The sequence below is a fragment of the Stegodyphus dumicola genome, chromosome 8, assembly GCF_044657685.1.
Source record: "Stegodyphus dumicola isolate Sdum_Otavi_A_Nest chromosome 8, ASM4465768v1".
Taxonomy (NCBI): domain Eukaryota; kingdom Metazoa; phylum Arthropoda; class Arachnida; order Araneae; family Eresidae; genus Stegodyphus; species Stegodyphus dumicola.
In genome coordinates, this window is record NC_140775.1 from 33,964,547 (window position 1) to 33,979,944 (window position 15,398).

Below are 15,398 nucleotides of genomic sequence, written 5' to 3' on the forward strand. Positions count from 1 at the left end.
GGTTATGGTTGCAGTTACATATAAGGATCATTTACAATTATTATTACAAAATTTATTTATTTACAAAAACGTCGCGAAGTTTGGGGAGTTTTTGCCCTTTTTCACCAAATTTGGCAATAAAAATTAGTCGCCAAAACCATCGCTAGCTTGGCGATATGTCGCCAGTTTAGGCAGATGTCCATTTATCTCAATGTTAAGTAGACTTGCTCTTGTAATTGTATTCTTCCGGAAGAGCTTCGGCCTCTTCACACTTTGTTACAAAAGATACTACAATTTTAAACATAAGTTAACTATTAATTTCCAACAATTCTTCTTTCTTTTAAATTTGTAAATGAATCATTCGTTGTGCCATATGGTCGTCTGTTAAAAAAATCTCGTCACCCAAACCTAGGTCTTGATGCACTGTAAGTGTTGAACGTATAATCAGAATATTCGCACAATTATAGAAGTTGAAGAAGATCAACATGCTTTAAAGGTCTGGCCCCAAATTTCCTCCGGTTAAAACATTTCTTTTTTCTTATGGCCTTCTCATCCATAACCGTCAAAAGCTGCATTAGAATTCTGGTCTTAATGCCAACTGATGGCCAAAACGGTAAACAAACAAAACAAGGAAAAGAGCGGCTTCTTTGCTCAACGGCCGCGAATGATGGTGGATGCAATTTGGGTAATGGTGGCTGTTGCTTTCCTTTTTGTTTGCTACTCCGGGAAAATGTACTGAAAAGGGAGACATCGCAAAAGGCGTCGCGGTCCGCTTAAGTGCTAAATAAATCAGGGAAGAGATTTTTGGCTGTTTAAAGAGAGAAGAAATGGTACCTAAAGAAAATAGAGATCCGTTTTGCAGCCATTATAGATTTACTTGCGCAAGGGATGCTTTTCTTTTCTGGTCTCATTACTTTTTAAGCCCTGCAGATCCTTGCTGCTGTAAACACGTTATTTAAAAATGTTAAGACTAATTCGGAAAGAGTAAAGAGACAATAAGATGGGTATATTATTTAGGATTTTCGGAACTGTAGAAAGACTAATAAACAGCAGAGAATCCTTAGGAGAATTGGTATCCGATTAAATGCCGTAATTTTAGAAGTTGCTTTCGTCCTGGTAATAATATAAATTATTTTGAAAGTCATAGAAATCGGAAATTTTCTCTGTCAAATTAGCTTATCCGTGCATTCTCATATTCTGCATTACGCACGTTACTCTCCCAATTCTAAAAATACATTAGAAAGGAAGAAGGTAAAGGCTTGTTTAATCCAGTCGAATCTCATGGTTCAATCGATTAATTATAATCTGTATTTTAAGAGTCATAATATTACGGCCTTTTGATACATTGAGTTCGTTTTCCACTCTCTTTTTGGTTCATTAATTTAAAATCACAGCAAATTATTTAAAGGAAAAAATGTTATGATATATATATACCCTTGCTTATTTTTACCTCTCGATTTTAAATGCCAGATTAATGTATTCACAGAACGGGCTCGCCTAAATTTTTAAAATGGATCAGTCCACGTAGTGAATGTTTTGGTCTAACTAACCAGATATAAACTATCTCTAACTACTTGAAGTTAAGTGGAATCTTTCCTTCCTAACTGTTGAACTTTATGCTAGCCTAATAATATGAACCGACCCATCACAGCGAATCAAACACGAACTGGCATTCAGTCTACAGTTTTGCTGAGTCAGCTCCACATTCATCTTTTGTAATTATTTAAGGATGATTTAAGACCTAAACAGTAGCAGAGACTGTCCAGTGGCGGGTAAAGATATTTAATCAGAAGAAACATTTCATTCATAAAATTCACGAATCTTTATCTGGACACGACCACGAACGGGAATCATTTAGATCTCTTCAGACAAATATATCACATTTCTCCTAACTTTCACAAAATCATATTATTTAATAGAAACGTCTCTAATATTTTGCTAGTGTACTTTTTATATGGTGAATCTCAAAAATTACTATAAAAAAAACTTTTTCGATAAATTTTTATCAAACTTCTAACAACAAAAAAAAAAGGGAACTATTGCCACTAAAACGTAAATGAAATGCAATTAAAACAGGTACAGGTAGAAGCTAGGCCCACACCTCTGTAGTACCACAAGTAATAGAGATATTGCTGAACCTAGCTAACTGTTAAACTTTCCACCCCAGTTTTGAGGGAGAAAATCCCGGGGGTGGTCCGAAGATCTCCTGTGTCTCTTTTTTATCATCAACCCCTTGAGAGGACTTTCTAAGATTTCTGGTGATTTCTGATATTAATAGTGTACACAAATCATACTGAGAAGACTGTCCTTGAAAAGTACAACAACTGATGCTTCCAAAAGTCTAAATGTATGAATAAACGTCCTTTCTAAGGCTGAGAGTGTAATAAGTAAGTCTTTGGAGATCCCGTCCCTCAGCATCTCATAGGAAAATGAAATTATTGGAACAATAAAATAAAAAAATTAAAGAAATATATTTTAGTATTATATGAAGATTAATAAACATTAGATATGACAAATACCTAGTCCGAGTACTTAGATATGTATAAGAACGTCTTTGATTTTGGCCCTAAGGTGTCTGTTCTTTATTGCGTATTTCTTAAATGGTATTAGATTGTTGTTAGGTTTAATCAGATATTTACCGTCTGTTAGATTACAGTCAAAAATATAATGATCAGGTTTACCCCTTTCGCCACATAGGCAGAGATCCGTTGGGCACATGCCTCTGTCATAGTAGTAGGTGGGGAAAGGACCGTGCCCTGTGATATATACTGATTCAGAACATGGTCATAGTGTAGTGCCTCTTTGTCAGTTCTTGGAAAAAAATCGTGGACTGTTCTGCCTTGCAATGCAGAATCCCATTCTTCTTGCCACTTTGAGTCGACAATTGCATTCAGTGTAAATTTTATATGGGACCATGGGACATGAATCATCTCACTGTTGATGTTAGTCGATGCATCCTTTGCAAGGAGGTCAGCCGCCTCATTGCCGTCGTTCACTTTGTGGGCTTTCACCCAATTGAGGAATAACTGGATTTCTGGGTGGGATGTAATTAAAACATCAATATTATGTTTATACTCTTGTTCACATATTAGATGGGGAAATATGAAGATGTAGTTTCCAACAGCGACAATAATAAGAATAGACGTGATTCAAGTTATAGGGAAGCAGAAATGAAAATATCTGATTAGATATTAATATTGGTATTCTTATCGGAAGTAGGTTTCATTTAAAGAAACAATCCTGGGATAGATACCTTTAATTTATCCATAACTAGTTTTCATTCATTACCTCAAACGCGCCCTTCGGAAGTAATAATTTTCCTCTCTCGATTTTGGGACGAAAATTTTTAAAAAACAGAAGAGGAAAATACGCGACGGTTGATTTCCATTGCAGGATAATTAGGCCTCCCAAAATGCTGTTCAATTGTTTCCGGGGACATAAGCTGATTTTCTGAATAAAGGATAATTATTTGGCCCTGAAAAAGTCTTTGAATATTTCAGAATATTCAGAATGGTTTCCGACTACATACTGACACTAATGAAATAGCTAAGCAATGTAAACTGTATAAAATCAATATATATATATATATATATATATATATATATATATATATTCGGTATACATTATTATTCCTCTTACCTTAGTGTTTCAGATTTGAAACTCGGAAAAACTACATGTATGTACACGTAAAGTAGCACAGGTGACTTAAAATAGCACTCCGTCTTACATTCTAAATTACAGAAAATTTAAACTCAGATGAAGGTTTGCATTAAATCTGTTTATTAACATGTCAGCCTGACCATTACACAAACTTCCCAATAATACAAATTTAACAGCCCTTACTTGCAGGAAAACGTAGCACAAAATGTCCAGTCAAATTAATATTAGATGGAAAAGTAACGCTCACCTAAATAAGCTTTGGCTCGGGCACTAAATATCCATAAAACAAATGTAGCTAGTAAAGCTAAAACCGATCAATCAATTCAATAGCGGATAGGAGTAAGTCAGAAAAGCTACCAAAAGGTGTCTCGCAAACTCAAAAATTCTTCGCTTACGTACATTAACTAATTGGCATAATAACTAATAAGTAGTAAAGGCCAAATAAAATAATAACAGGGTTCATTAGCATAAATCCTGGCATTTGTACAAGAAGCGTGGGAATTCTTAGAATACAAAGGAAGTATACAGCTTTATTTATTGGTGAGCAGCACTGCAAATGGGACGGTCTGGCCGCTCCGTGCGAGACCCCCACGTAGCTCCAAATGGTCAACTCTAGATAAGGGCGGATGTGGTGCTACTACCGGTTAACTTTAACGATGAAGGGATGGTGCCCACGTCCTCCGTTACTACTACTACTACAGCTTTATTTTGTACTCAGTAAACTATTACAGTCACTAACTTACTATTTTTTAGAAGATACAGCGAAAACAGTTATCTGCGTAGTCAATATGTGTGTCCAGCTTTCCATTGATTATTCGGAACGCACTTAAAATTGCAATCAATTTTAGCCATGTATGTCTTAAAATATCAAGTTCGATGGGAACGAAAGCTATAATAGCGCTTGTTTCTTCTCAGTGAGAGATGCCATTTTTATTTTCAAGTAATTAAACTTGATGAAGCTTATAAGAAAGAAATTTTGGAGGAGGCCATTGTGTCGGGTAATAAAGTCCAAACACTGACCGCAGGAACTGAGGAATGTTTACGGCTTCAGCTTCGTTGCTTCTGGTCAGTCAGTTAGAATGTGAATATCGAAAGAAGCACCATCTTGCTAGAAAAAGATGTCTAGAACATCCAGCCTTGGATTTGTATTAACAAAACATAAGAAATGAGCTGCCATAGCCTGAGGCAACCTACTTTTCCTGTTTTTGCATTTAATATATATTATGAGGCAACTGACCAGCCTCAGTAACATAGAATCAACAAAACGATGCACCTGATTTTAAACAACTTTGTTAGAGAAAGTATTACAGGCATCTTAACAATTTATGGGCTGCAGGGTTCTGCTGTATCCAGAAACCTGTGTCCTACAAATCCTACTAGACTGTTAGCGAATTATTATACTGTTTGAAAATTTACGAAATCGTGAGAAAGTAACTTTTTATGTAACTCCTAAAAAACAAGAAAGCACAGTTTAAGCGATAGATGAATCTCTGTGACTTGCGGATATTTTAATTAACATAATATAAAGTTCAAAATTTAAAATTTACATAATGTAGTCTTAGGCTGCCCATAAAGTAGACTCAAGCTGGCTCAGAGTAGGTAACGGCGTATACTTTAAAACGTCAGTTAGCAAGACACTAATATAAGGTTTACTATATACTATAATACAGACTTAGGGCTAAACTAGCGTAACAGCAAGACGCGGCTGCCAGAATCTCTAATCTAAATACTCAAAACCCTTCGCTTTTATACACAAAACAATTGTGAAAGTTCAAATTTTGTTTACATATTATTGGTAACTGTTAGTAAATTTCAATATGAGCTCCGTTAGTTTCCCTTCAGGTAGTAAAGCTGTATTCTGTTTCTATGTACATATGCTGGATTATATTGCAAGGCCGCAGAAAAGAGAGATGTAACGTCTTGGGCGATTGTAACAACGGAAAATGATCATTTTATAGCATATGGCTTTGAAACACAAGTTTGCCAAATATTGCATTTGGCAAACTTATGTTTCAAAGCCATATGCTATAAAATGATCATTAATGATGATTTGAACATTTAATTTCTGTATAAAACAAACGCACTGAGCTCTTGCAAATATCAAGTGTGCCTTGCCTCTCCATATAAGGACATATATACATGAAAACTTTCTAACTTTTTTGCTATAAAAACTAAAAATATTTAGATAACATAAAGCACAATATAGCGATTAAAAATCAAATCCATCTTTTTCAATAGCCCTGCATTTCTCAGAGGCCATTTCTGTAAGAAATAACATTTAATATTGTAACATCTGCTGTGGTTAAAAGTAACGTAGCTAGTTTAATTTTAATAAAAGTGAGGTGCTGCCTAAATTCTAAAGGGGTCTCTACATAAATTGTCTCTACATAAATTTTTAATTTTAAGCAAACAATAATTTAAAATTCATTCTACTTCATTAATTTAAAGAGTTAAATTAAAATACACAAAAATAAAATTAAGAACCAGCTGGACCTGGTCTAACCACAAGCTGTTTTCGCAGTTTCTATTAGCTCAAAATTTTAATCTAACCCGCATACAGATTACAAGCTCTGCATAGACAACGGTAAAAATTTATATGCACAACTTACGAAATTTGAATCTAAGCTCAATCTACATTACCGATATCAAAACTAGCGCTGTAGTCGCCTACAGCAAAACACGTTATTCAAGAAGGCATCAGTGGACAGCTAGCTATATCTCTTACAAAAGTATTCTGAATTCCTCTAAACATTATCTTAAAAACTGATAACCACTCAAAATTTACATAAATTCTGCAATGAGTGAGCCTCATGTCGAAAAGAGCCGGAAAAGAAAGAATTGAAGTTAAATAACTCTTCGTTCGTAAAACTTAAACATAAATGTCCCAAAGTTGTTAACTATCCCAGTTTTCTCGTGAATTCAACATGGAAATGCATACTTATTCTGTGGTCATCTTATATATGTTTAGCTTCGAAGCTTCGAAATACAGTACCTAAAAGACCGAGGAACTAGTACATGGGATATAATTGTTTCTCAGTTATACATATGGGAGAATTTCAGATATTTTCTTTCATACTAAAACATCCACGAAATGCAATCAAGCGCAATTCATGAGAGCTAATTCCTCCATGGAAAATACGCCTGCTAGCTCAAAAGACAGAAATACGCCTGTTTCTTTAGAAAGAAAGGAGTAAAGAACTGAGCAAACAAAAAAAGACTTGGAAAGTTCACTGAGCGCCAGCTTACGGATAACCGATACCTATTGCAGTTGTACCCAAAAGGCTGCAAAAGATTAAGAAAGAGACATGGGGTGGGGGTGGGGGAAGCAATCGCCATGGTTACAAGTCCCAGAGCAAGGATGTGGACAGCCACCACAAGACTTTTCCCTAAGGAGCTCCTTTTGACTTCTGTCGTTCATCACCCAGAATGAGACACAAATGGTGCCTAGATCATCTTGCATTGTTTCGTGGAGATTGTTTGTAGGCTCAAAGGATTTTGGAGTTCTTTTACTTTCTAACTCTTACTTTAACCAGCAGCGTTTCAAAGCTAATTATTATATAAAAGCATATCAAAATTAATAAAATGCACAAATCTATTTATTAATTTGAAATAAAATGCAAAACATTATGTGTGGTGTTTTCATTATTTCTTAACCCAGTCACTACCACGAGTATTACAGAAGGTCATAAGAGAAAATTTATCGTTGATATAATTACTAATGACCCTTATATCAAAGAAAAAACTGTGTAATCATTAATGACTATCTCAATCAGATATGCAGTCGATCCTTTCATTACTGGACACCCACGAGACATTTTGTCCATTATCAGAGATAACAGGTAAAAGCCTTGATTACTAAATGAGAATGATTTGGCCTCCTATTTCAAGGATCCGGAGATTCAGGAACTGTTCATTAATGTGGAAAACAGAAATTAATTTTTGATTTACAACTGTTTTTTATAAATATTGGATTGTAAGTAAATATTTAAATTATAATGAAAATTTCTGTAAATAAGATTTTGATTGGATCTAATCAGTTTTTGTATTTTTTATTATGGCTGTAAATAATACGAATGATAACTTCCAATAAATCCAAATCAATAAATCCAATAAATCCAAATCAAGGACAGATAAAGTATGAATATTTGTTATTTGTTTTTCTTTCTTTCTTCATTTTCTTCAAAGAAAGAAAAGACAAAACATTTGCTTTCAACTTGAGTCTCAGGGAAATTACGGATGATACTTGTGACATAACGAATAACTTAAATATTAAATATTTTCAAATTACCTTTCGTGTCACCGGTAAATGTATGCTTAAAAGCCCTATTTGATTTCCCTTTGTATTTGTAGATACATTTTGTCATTTATTAAATAGTAATTTAGTTTTATTAAACTTTTTATTTTGTTAATAAGCGATATAATTCCATTTTAGCTGAAGACAGAGGATGAGTTAATTAGTTAGTCTAAATTTATGAAACTAAAAGAATAAAATTATGCAGTGAAAACAATATTTATTACCAAATAAAGAACGAAAGTAGTATTTACGCACCAAATTTATGATGTATCGGAGGAAAAAATTTTAACTTTTGGATATTTATTAGTGACTTAATCGTAATATAAATAGCAATTATAACTGTTGTTGCCATAAAAAGATAATTTTTGAAAAGCACTCATAGGGGTTTAATAGAAACAAAGCAATGTTTTGCCATGCTTCAGTTGTTTTTATATTATTGTGATTATATCAACAACCTTTAGCAACTTCAACATTTAGTTCTCGAAAACGTTTTCTTTCAAACAGCTATTTCGTAAACTTTACAGTCGAGAAATTCTAAATTATGAATGTTTTTTCAAGATGAGAGTAAGATGTGAATATAGTTTGTAATTAGTAATTCTGCTCAAACAGGAAAAAAGAAATACCATCTTTCTTCGGGTATTTTTCTTTAGCATTTCAGCATTAAGTTCTGAAATTTAAAAAATGTTCACATAAATTTCCCCTTCCACAATGCTTTCAGAGAAAACGATACCCTAAATTTTTAAAATGGATTCGTCCACGTTGTGATTGCTTTCGTCCTACTAACAAAGACAAACTCCCACAAACTACCTTCGAAGGTTACTCTCTGACTTTCCTATCTGGCTGTTGAACCAAAGAATTTCTTCAACGTCACAGCAACGCATGACTACTGGACTGGCTTGAGATAAGCCTTTCAGCGGTCGCGGACACTTAGACGACATGACACTTAACCGACCCCAATTAGCCAACAGGACATTTAGCCGACAAGGACACTTAACCGACCCCAATTAGCCAACAGGACATTTAGCCGACAAGGACACTTAACCGACACGGACACTTAGCCGACAGGACATTTAGCCGACACGACATTTAGCAGACAGGACATTTAGCCGACACGACATTTAGCAGACAGGACATTTAGCCGACAAGGGCCCTCTTTCAGTGTGCCATCATCCCTACAGATGCCAATTATTCACATTTCAAAACAAAGATTATATAATCACATCGATATCATTCACATCAACATTTCCATTATTCTTGCTACATTTGCATAGCTTTTCATCAATAGAGAGAAAAAAGAAAAAAAATATATCTGTCTATATATTTTTACTATTTTTAATGTGCCTGTTTCTGCATCAAAGAAAAAAAAAAGAAATTTTATATCTCTCAATATATTTTTACACTGGTGTGCAAAACTTAAGCAACAGCAGGGTTTTTACCGTAACTCCACGAGAAATCAACTGAGAGACATGAAATGCAGAAATGAAGGAGAGTATTATGTACATAAAGGATGACGAAAGTATCGGAGCTGAAAAAGGAATACAATGCATACGGTATGGAATAAAAAAAAAAAAAACAAGCTTTATTGAACGCATAGTATCGTGACTCATGATTGTCTATCCAAGAGGAAGAACAACAAGCAGATGTTCTTTAATATGGGATATGCCCTCCCCTAATGCAATGGTTGCTTCGCACCGTCTCCGAATACTCAGAACCAGCTCGTGCAATATTTCTTGCGGTAGGAGTGCCCATTCCTCAATCAGCATCTGTTTGAGTTGTTGGGTTTCTCCGGAGGATGTAAGCGAGTTGCAATGCGTCTCTCCAAAGCATCCCAAACATGTTCGATGGGATTTAAATCTGGGGAGTACGCTGGCTAATCCATTCGAGTGATATCTTCCCTTTCCAGTAGCTCCTCAACAGCAAGAGTCCGATGTGGCCGTGTATTGTCATCCATAAAAATTAAGTCTGGGCCAATGGCACATCGGGAAGGAGTACCTCCTCACAATAGCGATCCCCGGTTACAGACCCTCTGTCGAAAACGTGGAGCTCAGTTCACCCGTTCAGCATAATGCCTTCTCAGACAAAAACTCCAGGACCACCGTTACGGTGTCTTTCCTTGATGTTACTAGGATAAAACCGGGTCTCGACCTCTCTCCAAATCAAAACGCGTTGAGAATCGCTTCTGGTATTGAACCGACTCTCATCCGTAAAGAGACACGACTCCATTGATCAGTTGTCCAGTTTTTGTGCTCTCTGCACCACTGTAAACGGTGGCGTCGGTGGCCAAATTTCAACACGAGGCAGCGTTCAGGACGGTGGCCTAATAGATCCCCTTTGTGAAGGGGCTGGCCACAGTAAACCACGACACTTGTCGCCCCGTTGCTGTACAGAGTTGTGAGCAATGGCGCTTGCTGACTGCTGTCGTCTTCGTTTCGCCTGCAGGACGATATATCAATCATTCCCTGCAGTTGTCGTCCTCCGGCAGCCACCACCAACCTTTCTAACAGCTGTATCCGTGGTTTGGAACGCTTTCCAAGCGCGCAAAACGACACTTTTGTTGATTCCGAACTCTGCAGCTACACTGGTGACAGTACGCCCCTCCTCCAGTTTTCCGATCATTCTTCCACGTGTGAAGTCGTCCAGGTGATTTCTTCTAGCCATATTTCACGAAATGACTCACTGGCACTTGCAGCGAATGTGTTGAATTGCGTCTCCGTCCTTCCTTTTATTCTATTGTTGAGCTGCGCGCGCCGACATCACGCGTTTTGTGTACGCTCACGTCGCCTCTGACGTTTCGTTCCTGATATTTACATACACATGACGTTTCTACTGATTTACATGTTCATTGTTCTGACCTCCAGACCTCCTTTTCTGCAACTTCATGGCTATCTGCTAAATTTTTACATTGTTGCTTAAGTTTTGCACACCAGTTTACTATTTTTAATGTGCCTGTTACTACATCAAGAAAAAAAAAGAAATGTTATATCTCTCTATAAATTTTTGCTATTTTTAATGTGCCTATTACTGTATCAAATGTCCTCATTGAACTTGTTACAAACTCATTAAAGATGCTGCTTATACGGTAACATAGCATACTTGTACGAATACGAATATTAAGTATACCTTTAGATATATGAGCTACTGAATATTAATTTCTGGGACCCACAGTCAATATTCGGTGTAAAATAGGGTAAGATGATGATCAGGGTTCCGCATATAGCACAATAGTTTCGCAATTGAAGTTCTGCATATAGTTCACACACAATAGTTTATACATACATTCAAGAGCACATACAATATTGACGGTAATAAATAATCATCCCCCTCAGTTTCGTCGATTAGATTTCACTCGTCCATTAAATAGTGGAGAATTTAATGAGTTATTGCATTCCCTCATGCGTTCTCTCATGATATAAACAATGAGCATGTCCGGCTAACAGCTTGAAGATCCATGCTTCGAACCAACACCAAAGCGGATTTTTTTGTATATCTTGCTTCGAAAAATCTTTTAAGTCTCCACAGTATCAGTAGTAAAATATTTTCCATGCTAAAGTAATTATGCTGATTTATAGGCATAAAATAATGATATCTTTCTTAGAAAAAATCACTCTCGACAAAATCAACTCTCGACAAGGACCCCAAAACAATTGGTAAGCTTATTCAAAATCATGGAAAAAAACTATTGGTAACGGTGTTCAGAGTCAAAACAAAACCTTCTCTCGTAACGGTCAGTAAGTCTGTTTAAAAGAAGAAAAAACTCGTTAAAGTTTGTTGCTTAGTGTAATTTTTATAAGAAGCTTATATGTTACTACACGTAATAAAAGATATAGCTAAACGCTATGTGTTACCTACCGTGGTGCAGAATTTATGTAATAATTTCTTTAACTGGGCAACTATGCTGGGGAATTCGAAAGTAATTTCTTCATATGATGACTTGAACATATTTGCTAGACGAATCAGTATACTGCTGCTTAAAAGCGTTATTTTAAAACTGCTTTATTTACCATATTTTCTCGTGTATCTCCCTTTTTTTAACTAATTTTATCTTCTGAAATTTGGTAGAGAAAAGTAACACGAGTAGTTTAATTTCCGAAGAGCGCGTTACAGTAAAAACATGAAGAATGAAAAGTAGCCGTTCATTAACTACCGGTAACTATCACAAAATTATATTTTTAAAAGAAACCTACATCCCACTAAGAATACATAGTAATATCAAATTGCAATATCTGACGGATTTTCAACCAATACTTTATGGTAATTTATCCAGATACGTTGGTTAAGTTACCATGTAAAGCCCCAGGGACATCTCACATGAGTGAGTCTTGACCGCAGTTTCCAAAAGGAACATTGGTAGAACGAAAGAAAAGTGGGTGAATAGAGGACCTGGAGTTCGAAAGATCGAATACATCAGCAGTAGACAAAGCTGCAATAAGATAGAACGTAAACAACAGAAGTAAGGTGAAATCACATGTTTGGAAAGTGAACACCTGCCACTCCATATAGCTTAACGAAGAATCTTCACAAAATATGTTTCAAATATTAAATGCAAGTGAAAATAAAATAGCTGCAGGCCTAATATAAAAATGCAAATACAAACTGAATATATCGAAGAAAAATAAAGATAACAAGGCGAATATGATTTAGTAGTAAAGTAGCCCTCAGAAGGGGAGAACTATGTACAATAGAGGAAGGGGAAAATTATTATAATATTTTTTTACATTTTCAGGACTAGCGCTAAAAAACTAAGGGGGATACGCAGAAAAGAAAATATGAAAACACCGCGGAAAATTATCTTAAATTGATTCACGTAAAGCAGGATTATTAACGAGGAATTTCACGCTTGAAAATAAAAAAAAAAATATAAGTCCTAATTATAATTAGGATGACACATCTAATTCGAATTGAAAAAAAAAATCTTTGCTTGCGGAGTTAACGAAATATATCTAGGGTTAAGCTAAATGCAAGAAATCAAAATAATTCCGAAAGGCAATTCCAGATTCAATAGCAAACTTCCTTCTCCAGTACACACACCCTTAGGGCTAAAAATAGCAATCAAGAGACGTGGTAGAGGGAGAGGGGAAGACGGAGAAAACTTTTGCCTTGCTCCAGAAACAAGATCTGTAACCATGGGAACCAAACAATATATATGGTTTAATCTTTTATAAATTTTTCTGTTTCTCCTTGGGGATTCCTAAAGAAGACTGCTGTGTTTATTTTTATGGTGGAAGACAGGAAAAAAGAAGCTCTGACATCTCAGCATTCAGAAAGCAATGGATCAAGAAACAGGGGACGTACTGAAGGACTTGTAATAGAGGGGTATTAGTAAAGGACTCGAAAAGTAAAGAAACAAAAAGCAGTGTTATGTTGTTGCTTAAACTAACTAGAATAAATAGCGGAGAAATGTCATTATTGAAGAAACATCGATTATGTGAAAAAGAAAACAAGTGAATTAGAATTTTTAATTTAAACTTAAATTGATTTCGTTTTTGTACAATGTGCTGCACTTAGCGTTAAATTACTTTCCACTGCTTTTCAATATCAAAAAGCAATTTTGAAACCGAATGGTTCTTTTTTAAAAAGTGCCAATGAATGAAAAAATTATGTATATGTTAGAGAGTATAAAAATTCCGTCCAATTAAATGCTGTTCTTGCTCTTAAAATGGTGCTGAATACGTTTATAGAATTTAATTGGTTTATTAATGTAAATTTCAATAAAATATTTCTAATGTAACTTCACTTTATTTGTTGACTATATTATTATTTTGCATGCATCTCCCCTTTCCCCGAAATGTTAATGTAAATCCTTCACTGTGAAAAGTTTCGCGAATTTTCCTTCCATACACTGCGACTTCCTTGCGAATTCTGCCTTCTTTTCTTTTGAAAAATTTGCTATCCTAAGGTAATTTATATCAATTATGTGAGAAACAAGCTTTCGTAACTTCACTTTACACGTCCATGTCATTGCAACTGAGCTTTAAAAGCAATGATATCTTGAAAACGAATTGTTGAAGGATAGACATACCTTGCGAGAGGTTGGGCTGATGGAAGTGGTTGCTGAAGGAGAGACACTGCCCAGCATCATTGGCTGTTGAACGCTGAGGAGGTTGCTCGTCGACGTATCGTAGAGCGTAGACGATTGCGAAGTCCTTTGTCCACCGGGAGCCATCATGGGCGAAACTGGTCTCTGGAAGGAGGGGGTTGCTCCGATGCTGGGGGTACGGGGGGGTTGGGACTTGCTCCTGGGCGTCTGTGCTGCTATGGCGACCGCCGCTTGCATCTGTTCCATAGTAGGCTGTGGCAGACGCCTGTGAACCTGGAAATATATGTTAAAATAAGCAGAAGTTTTTATATGCCTGCAGTTATATGATAGAAGTCACAGAGTTTCCCTGCTACAGCGGAGCTGGATTTGCAACGGCTTATGATATCCCATATATCCATGGATATTGGCTAAAATTTTATAAAAGTAATTTAGCACCGAAATAAAGCACTCAGAAATAACCTTAGCTTTATCGAGAGTGAAATGTTCTCCAAATAAAGCACTCGGCTACTTATAATTCCATAACATAAAAATAAATATTATTTTTGGGGAATCTGAAAATGAAATTATTCGTGTGGACCTAGTAATTAACAGTTGATAAGAAGATAAGCTACCTCCTAAACTATGACCTGTATTCTTTTCTGTGAAAATAGCCATTTATAAACTATTTGCCAAGCAATTATACTCGAAGTTACTCATAAACATATATTTGGTGCATGTCTCTTAATAGCAGGTATATTCTGACGAATGTTTAATTAACTGTTTATTAGAGAACAAAAGATATAATTTCCTCGAGAAGATTATAAAACCTGCAGAATGAGGCATTCCATCAAATTTCATCATCAGAGAATTTTATATTTCGGTTTGTTTTTGATTAAAATTTGGATAAACCAAACAATTCATTCTGTCACCTGTAATGCCCTTTATCAATATCTTCAATAATCGTAGATGATTTGATCCTATGTCTGTTACATGGCAGTCGAAGATCATACCGATAATGCAAAAGATCTCTCCGACGTTGGATTCTGGTATTCTAGCCGCTTTGCAGTGCGAGCGTTTGATTGGCTATCGCGATCCGTTGTGATCTAGAGTACAACACTACGAGACCGCTACAAGACGACCCGGAAAACTACGCACTTCCGCTCATTGAGCGAAAGTGCGTAGTTTGATGCTCACTAAGGACAAATGACAAACAATGTCACATACAGGCCAAGGCGCTCTTTCAACTACTCTGCACAATGCAGCAACAGGTCTACCTAAAGCACGTTCATACATACACCGGAACCGCAGCCACGGGCCATCAATGCAACAATAAACCATTAGCAGCACAGTGGGATCACAAGAATGACCACATAGGCTCAGTTCACGACGATTAATGCCATCTCCTCATATCGCATTAGAAATGCTTGGGAAAGGACGGTGCTCAATAGA

General features: G+C 36.0%; 1 protein-coding gene across 4 annotated transcripts in view; it reads right to left on the bottom strand.

Moving 5' to 3' along the window:
- The window catches only part of LOC118182896 (uncharacterized), a 462,070-nt gene that overhangs the window by 191,467 nt on the left and 255,205 nt on the right, over positions 1-15,398 (bottom strand). For all 4 annotated transcript variants that reach the window (XR_015042537.1, XR_015042535.1, XR_015042536.1 and 1 more), the window contains exon 8: positions 13,953-14,243. Coding sequence is in view for 1 of the 4 variants with exons in the window: in XM_085821730.1 (XP_085677856.1) it covers positions 13,953-14,243 (291 nt within the window). In the remaining 3 variants the exon portion in view is untranslated. The remainder of the gene's footprint in view (positions 1-13,952; positions 14,244-15,398) is intronic.